The 8,757-nt window shown below is 35.7% G+C and overlaps 1 protein-coding gene across 1 annotated transcript; it reads left to right on the forward strand.

Moving 5' to 3' along the window:
• The first annotated feature begins 338 nt into the window (after nt 1–338).
• Nucleotides 339–3,927, forward strand: si:dkey-78k11.9 (P2Y purinoceptor 1). Its single transcript, XM_060937457.1, has 2 exons — nt 339–897; nt 1,298–3,927. The coding sequence occupies exon 2, from the start codon at nt 1,383–1,385 to the stop codon at nt 2,319–2,321; it is 939 nt and encodes a 312-aa protein (XP_060793440.1). The 5' UTR covers nt 339–897; nt 1,298–1,382; the 3' UTR covers nt 2,322–3,927.
• The last annotated feature ends 4,830 nt before the right edge of the window (nt 3,928–8,757 follow it).

The following is an 8,757-nucleotide window of genomic DNA, read 5'->3' on the forward strand; positions in this document are numbered from 1 at the left end:
TTGGTTATGTAAAAGTTGTACTGTATACACGTCATTTATAAGTGGGAGTGTTGACAGTGGATAAGTGTATGAATGCATGTAACTATATTTGTCCGGGGGGGGGAGCGCTGTTGCACCAAATATGGCATGTAATTACGTGTGGCTAGTTTTTAAAAGGGGGATGTTACCATCCTCTCTCTCTCTTGTTTTTGACTCTCTCGGAGAGCAGCATGTCGTGTACAGTTCAATAAACTATGCCGAGTTTGATGGCTGAAGAGACAAACGTCTGAACGTCTGTTCATTCATTAGAATTATTATTCCGCAGTGCAAGGTAGGCAGAAGAAATAAGCCTACCTGTTAACAATGATTATAAATAACTTGCTTCTATCATTAATGTATCTTTTGTTCCATGGGCCACTGATATCACGATCCATATTACAGTGTGTTGTGTTGCTGCACAAAGGTTTGATCATGTCTCTTTTAACTCTGGTAAAGTTAGTTAATTTTCACCATTCACTATTTCTGGGTAATAGCACATAAGTGTCACAGACTATTGTTAGACTAAACGATTTGCATGTGACATTAAAAGGAGAACTAACTGATTCTGAGTTTCCTCTGAAACGTTCAAGACCACTGGTATAAAAAAAAATGTGAAAAAATATCTTAGCCATCACCAACTGCGTGGTTTCAGTAACACCTTGAAGGTGGAGCTATGAAATGTCAACCACTGCAAACAACTACCGCACACACAGACAAACTAATAAGCTCACTTTTTTCTGATGGAAGGAATAAGAACATAATAATAAGAGTAGCACATTACATTACAGGCATTTAGTGAACTCTAAGTAACTCTAGACGTACAAGAAGTTTTATCCAATCTGCATGTCTTTGAAATGGAAGGAAACCCATACAGACATGGTAAGAATATGCAAACTCAAGATAGAAAGGTTCCTATCGGCTGTGATGTTCAAACCCAGAACCTTCTTGCTGTGAGGCAACATTAATAACCACTGCACCACCATGTTATGCCTTTTGAATAGTATCTCAAAATCTAGTAGTACAAACAACTAGTGGATTCTACAGTAATCATTGGCTGTAGAGTTGTAGGGCATAATTAACTTTAAAATATAATGGATTTTTAAAATAATTATAATTATTAATCATTGATACTGATATAAAATGGTAATCAGTTGCTTTCATATAATAAATTACCTACTTATGCTATATTATCATTACATTATACCATCTCTTTTTATGTGTTACTCAAGGTACAAACTTCTGCAAACCTAATTTCCTGCCTCGTGGTTTGTCCTTTCAGAAAAGCATGCATGCTCATGAAATGCATGGGCAGAACATTCAGAAGGCGTTCAAGAAACGGTTGCTGTTGCATCAGCTGAAAAGTGATGGCCAATATGACTGATGACTGCAGGAAAGTTAACTTTGATTTTCCGAAGATCTACTTACCCACTGTTTTTGTTTTTGTTTTTGTTTTTGGACTTCTTGGTAATGCTTGGGGCTTGAAATATATTATTATCAACTGGAGGAAACTTGGAAGCTGTAAAATATTTGCTTTAAACTTATGTATTGCTGATCTTCTGTATTTGCTTACCTTGCCGTTTCTGGTGACCTATCAAGTGAAGAGGCAACAATGGATCTTTGGACAGCCTTTCTGCAAGGTAACAAGATTCCTATTCAATGTCAATCTCTATGGGAGTATTGGATTTATCACATGCATCAGTGTGTACAGATATCTGGGCATTGTGCATACTCTGAAGGTGAAAGGCAGGATAAAAGTGCGCCACTGTATAGGAATAGCTGCACTGGTCTGGATTGTGGTGTTGCTTCAATGTCTGCCTGATATGTTTTTTCCTAAAACTTGTTTCAATAAAACCAAATGCTTTGACACAACTGGAAAAAACACCACTGAGCCTTACTTGAAGTACAGCCTTACACAGACAGTTATTGGATTTGTAATCCCTTTGGTGATAATATTGTGCTGCTATGGCCACATTGCCGTGATTCTAGCCATGAAGAAAGACATCGGAGATACCAGGCTGAAGTTGAAGTGCCTCAGACTGGTGGTGATCCTGGCTGTGCTCTTTTCCATATGCTACATCCCCATCAACATCTTCAGAAATCTCAACCTAATGACTCGCATATCAAAAGACAAGTATGGCATCTGTAAGTCATGGTACGCCAGCATATACATCGCCAAACAAGCAAGCGACGGGCTAGCATGTCTGAACAGTGCTATTAACCCGCTAGTATATCTGGTGAATCTGAAGAGAATTATAGAGCAAAAAGACAAGAAGGTCCAAATTCACCTGAATTTTGGCCTGTGACATCAACGAAGTAATGAACTAAATAATTATACATGTCTAAAACAAGTGATCAGTATAATCAGGTTCATGTGTGTGGGTGGGGTGGGGTGGTGGTGGGGGTGATATATTTGCTGTGTTTGTGATTTTATTTTTTATTTCGGTGGAATTTCTCAAAGTATTTAGTGCACTGAATCTTCAGACAAAAGCTCTTGCATGAGGTTCTGTGGTTTATTTTTCAATATTAAAACTGACTCTAAAAAGGGTAGTGGTAGTCTAAGATAAAGATTTTTTTAAAAAAGATAAAATTAGGCAGCACAGTGGTGTAGTGGTTAGCACTGTTGCCTCACAGCAAGAAGGTTCTGGCTTCAAGCCCAGTGGCCGACAGGGGCCTTTCTGTGTGGAGTTTGCATGTTGTCTGTGTGGGTTTCCTCCGGGTGCTCCGGTTTCTCCCGCAGTCCAAAGGCATGCAGGTTAGGTTAATTGGTGGCTCTAAATTGACCGTAGGTGTGAATGGTTGTTTGTCTCTATGTGTCAGCCCTGTGATGATCTGACAATTTGTCCAGGGTGTACCCCACCTCTCGCCCGTAGTCAGCTGGGATAGGCTCCAGCTTGCCCGTGACCCTATACAGTGTACAGGATAAGTGGTTATGGATAATAGATAGATGGATGGATGGAAAATAAAAATCTAAGATAAAAATAAATCTAGGATCTAATGTAACACAGTTCACAATATAAAATATTATAGAGAATTATTATATTATAATAGTTAGGTGCATGTTATTATTATTATTATTATTATTATAACTGATACACCAAAAAATAAGTGTGGTTTTTATCAATTATATAATGTGTACTTGAATATTTCTGCAACTATTAGCATTTTTGGCTGTATATTTTTGTTGTTGTTGTTGTTGTTGTTGTTTGGAAAACAAAAAGCAAAATGACCAAAATGTAATATAGTTTCAAATTTAAAAATATATAAAGTGCTGTGCAAAAGTCTTAGGAACATGTAAAGAAATGCTGTCGACCAAAAATGGCTTAAAAATATTGAAATGAAATGTTTCAACATTAAAAAAAATACTACAAACAGTAAGCAGTAAGCCATAATAAATGAAACAAAGTCAGTATTTGGTGTGAGATGACCCTTTGCTTAAAAAAAAAATAGTAGTCATCTCAGGTACAATGAGTGCAGTTTTATAAGGAAATGAGCTGTAGGTTTTACTGAGCATCTTACAGAACCAGTTCTTCTGGACACTTTGACTGACACTTCTGGACACTTCTGGACACTGGCTTCTTAATTTTGCACCCAAACCCAGTAACCTTCGTTATGTTTTCTTTTTTAATCTGAAAAGTGCTCTCTTGTGGAATGCTGCTCAGATGCAAACTTTTTTTTGGTGGCATTTAATTTTGTGCTGGAAAACAAACATTTGGACTCTAAAATGTTTTTGTACTGACTCGATAATGTAGACGTCGTAAAATAGAAATCTATAACAAAGTTTGTCTGAAAAAATAGGGTGTCAAAGACTTTTGCACAGTACTGTGTCTTTTAGTTTTCAATATTTGTCCTTACTGTAATCAAACAATAAAAATTCAGCTTACGTCTGTTTCTGATAACTCATTGTTAATCGTGGCAAATACTTTTGTTAAAAGTCATTAAAACAATTATTTTGCACAACTGAGTCTCTAATATTATAAATGCATTTTCTTAATGTTTATAAAGGATACATTTGTAGACTTTTTTAATCACAGTTCAAAAATCAACTAGAATCCCAATGACATTTTCAAGCTGATTATTGAAAGAAAATCAAATAATTGTTATTAAAATTGTCTCTTTGCTACAATAAGTGTCAGTAAAGAAAGACTGTTTCAGTAATGACAAACCAAATCATAACTACAAACTTCATCCCAAAATACCACAAAATTTATGAGATTTTGAAATGTTAGCATTTTCGAATGAACAAATATACACTGCAACAAATTGAAAACTGAATTTGAGGAGAAAATTACTTAATACTAGTAAAATTATTTTGCTGCATGGACAGGTATTTTTACTTGATAAGAAATCTTAGAATAAGTTGGTTGCAATCTAGAACTAAGTTTAATAATCTCAGAAATTGGTGTCTTGTATTCTTCTAATAGGAAATGCTAGATGGTTTCAACTATTTTCAAGATATTTTCACTTGCTAAGATATCATTTTTTGCAGTGTATACAATAGCTAGTAACAATTAAAGAACTAGTAGACAATGAAAGGCTAAATTCACAAAAGACACAGGCAAGATTCAAAATATTAACCTAATATCTGATTAATCACCATACCGATTATATCAGTAATGAAGACGTGGCATTTGTTTGTATGTATTATATGATAACATATTTTATTGGTCTATGAAATTTGTTTACCCCAACCCCGTGCAAAATTTTAAACAAAGCAGAAGTCTTTCAATCAACATCTTGGATGCTGCCTGGATATGGATCGTTGTCATCCTGAACCCAACACCATTCACTGATCCATCCTTCACTGACCTCATAAATGTGTGTGATATAAAATCGTATTTGAATTTGTCTGTACAGTGAAATGAGGATTTTAACACAACATTCTGAGCTGTAAGGTCATTCACAGGCAAGACTTTTTTCACTGTTTTTGTGAATAAATAACAAATAGTGTGGTCTGCTACATTAGCACACATCTTGAAATATATTTGATTTTTAATAGGAATTTTCTCCCCTGGATGGCTGTGGGATTGTGTTCTTAATTCTTAATGTTTTTGAGATCAAACAGTAAATAGTAAAAATACAAATAATAAAATAGCCTTATTCCATCCACAACTGTAGTAATCCACATTATGTCATGAACCGCTCAACTAAGTAAAGAGAAACGACATCTGTCATTACTTTAAGACATGAAGAAGTGACTTTTAATTCATAAAAATGAAGTAAAAACACTGAATTAGAAGGTGTGCCCAGATTTTTGACTGGTACTGTGTGTGTGTGTGTGTGTGTGTGTGTGTGTGTGTGTTATTTATTTTATTATTGTTACAAATTTATTTATTAATATAGTAATTTATTAATATAGTAATTTATTAATATAATTTATTAAACAATGCACTTAATAATAATAATAATAATAATAATAATAATAATAATAATACAATCATGCTAAGATCCTGTGGGATTTCATGATCCAATATGACCATGAAATAGAAAGCCAGATATTGTTGTAATAGATAAAATTGACAAACAATGCTTGATCATAGATGTTGCGTGCCCTGGAAAAATAAAGAAAAGGAAAAACAGAAAGACTTAGCAAGAGAGATAAAAAAAAAAGGCCATGGTATATGAAGAAGGGCAGTGTAATACCAATTATTGTGGGTGCACGAGGTACAGTCAGTCAATAGATTGAAAATTGGATTTAAAAAAAGGGGTAAACATCAGGGTTGAACGCTTAACAGCTCAATTACTCAGAAAGGTGCTTGAATGTTAACGGTGTCAACATTCATCTCCAGCTAGAGAAGCTGAGTGACAACGAAAATAATAATAATAATAATAATAATAATAATAATAATAATAATAACATTATATATGCACACATGAAACAGAAAGGCCATCCAGAGTTACTCTGTAATCAGAAAACCTACTTCTAGCTGCATGTGGTCCTAGCAAGGGCGCCGCTGGGGGGGTTAGGACGATTCTAAGGGCCTGGCACTGACAGGGGGGCCTGTGAGGGATATTAATATTATTTTAATAGTATTGCCTTGTGTAAGTTTTTGAAATAAAATAGTTCATTTCATCTGTTAAAATATGCAAATTATACATGGTTATGATTTGCTATAACATTTTTCTTGAATTATTTATGATATTGTCATTTCACCTCTCCACCATTTTTACTAATGGTACAGTCTGATTCTGGGCGCGGGACACGTGAAATGTGTAGCTCCGTGTATGCGCAGAGCTATTAGCGCAGCTTAGATCAGCTGGCAGTTTTTCTATGTGCGCAACAGAGGTGTGCATTCTAGAAGTTGCTAAGCAGGAGCAGGTGTGATGAATTATGAAGTCCGGATATCACACTGTGTGTGAAAAAAAAATCACCTTTTTTCATAGGTATCTTTCTTGTATAATTAAGTCTAGGTGTTTTGCCATTGTTCATGTGTGGATTTGTTGATATTGTTAAGTATTTAACTTTAATATTTTGCACATTAGCTGTGGTCAGAGATATCATTGCTATTGTTCATGTGTGGATTTATTGATACTGTTGCTAAGTATTTAACTTGAATATTTGAACATTTGCTGTGTTTTCTAATAAACGTGTGATGCCTTAAAGAAACCAAAAACACTTAGTGGATTTCTTGCAGTGCACTCTGTAATTGTATCAAAAAACTAGTGTAGTTATTCGTCAAGGCATACATTTGATCACATACAATAAGTCAATAAATGGAGGAAACAAAGGAATACATTTTGTAATCCTGATTATTGATGATGTTTGCTGGAGGGCTCTGGAGTATCCATAATGTGCATACAGAATGTTATAAATCCATACTGATACAGTGATGCATGCAATTTCTCTCAACACAAACATTTGGATTCAGTTGCTTGAGCTTGAAAATTTTACCGGGGGGGCCTAAATTGTAATCTTTCATAGGGCCCAAGATTTCTAGCGGCGCCCCTGGGTCCTAGTACAAGTACTTCTGAGTCTCCACTAGCAATACTATGGCAGTTTAGAAAAAGTAAAATTGAAAACTGTATAAATTTAAACTGAGAACTGAACCCTGATTACAGATGTGCAAAAACACCCATTTACTTCACCTCAAAGGGAAACATGCAGGTTTATCAGTGAGTCAGTTTCCTTTGTTGCTAAGAATACTATGCATTTACCACATGCAAAAGCAAACATTTTGCATTTTGCAATAACCATTTAAACCTCAAATGTTTTGATAATCGTATATCTACTTCTGATAGCACAATGGTGTAGTGGTTATCACTGTCACCTCACAGCAAGAAGGTTCTGGGTTCGAGCCTAGTGTCCGACAGGGGCCTTTCTGTGTGGAGTTTGCATGTTCTCCCTGTGTCTGCATGGGTTTCCTCTGGGTGCTTCGGTTTCCTCCCACAGTCCAAAGACATGCAGGTTAGGCTAATTGGTGGCTCTAAATTGACTGTAGGTGTGAATATGAGTGTGAATGGTTATTTGTCTTGATGTGTCAGCCCTGCGATGGTCTGGCAACTTCTCCAGGGTGTACCCCGCCTCTCGCCCATAGTCAGCTGGGATAGGTTCCAACTTGCCTGCGACCCTGCACAGGATAAGTGGTTACAGATAATGGATGGATGGATGGATGGATGGATATATCTACTTCTGCAGTGACATCTGCTGGCTAATCAATGTTTCTGACCTTCATTCACTTCATCAATCTCCTGTCCTCAGTGTGTGGTTGAACATTGAAAGTTGTAACTTTTCAACCTTTCTTCACCTTCTCCAGCATTTCCATCTATTCACTGGGTGACGGTAAATATTAATCCTTTAAATTAGCACAGTTTTATCGTGGTTAACCAATTTTTTAAACATTGCAATTGACTGTAAACAGTTCAAAGTCTATTTCTATTACAGTTCCCTAGATGTGTAAAACAATGCCAAGGCTAATTAAAGCTCTTTTGATGGCACCGGTGTCCCAACATTTTATTAACACCATGTTATTAATTTGTCAAACATCTGTAATCAATCACACAAGCAGTTTTTAACAGGATATTTTAACAGGATAAAAGTTGGCATATTTTCCAAACTGCAATAAAAACAAAAATCTGTGATTTGTTAACTCATGAACCTTTTTTTAAATGGAGAAAAGTACAAAGAAAAAATTTCCAATAGTTTTTCTGACCAACTTAATTATGTTTTGTAAATATTCATGAAGTGTTTTGAAGAATTTTATGTCTGCAACACACTCAAAAAAAGTTGGGACAGAGGCAAAATAAGACTGAAAAGTTTATTGGATATTCAAGTAACACCACGTTGGAAGATTCCACAATAAGCAGGCTAACTGGTAAAGTGATTGAGTATAAAACGATCATGCACCAAAGGCTCAGTCTTTGCAAGCAAGGATGGGTTGTGGCTCACTCTTCTGGGCCAAAATTCATGAAATAATTGTTAGTCAATTAAAAAAAGAACATTTATCAATGCAAGATTTTACGTATTTCAAAATCTACAGTACATTAATATTCTGAAAAGATTCAGGGAATTCAGAGACATCTCAGTGTGTAAAGGGTAAGGCTGGAAACCACTGTTGAATGTGCATGACCTTCGAGCACTCAGTTGGCACTGCCTGAGAAACCGTGATACTAATATGACAAATTTTGCCACATGGGCTCGGGAGTACTTCGGAAAACCATTGTCACTTAAAAGAGTCTGCCGCTACATCCAGAAATGCCACCTGAAACTGTATTACACAAGGAGAAAGCCATTTATCAATTCTA

The sequence above is a fragment of the Neoarius graeffei genome, chromosome 13 (assembly GCF_027579695.1).
Source record: "Neoarius graeffei isolate fNeoGra1 chromosome 13, fNeoGra1.pri, whole genome shotgun sequence".
Lineage (NCBI taxonomy): Eukaryota > Metazoa > Chordata > Actinopteri > Siluriformes > Ariidae > Neoarius > Neoarius graeffei.

What these genes read in the sequence shown, in the direction of transcription:
- si:dkey-78k11.9 (XM_060937457.1), top strand. Translation starts at nt 1,383, where the DNA reads ATGGCCAATATGACTGATGACTGCAGGAAAGTTAACTTTGATTTTCCG.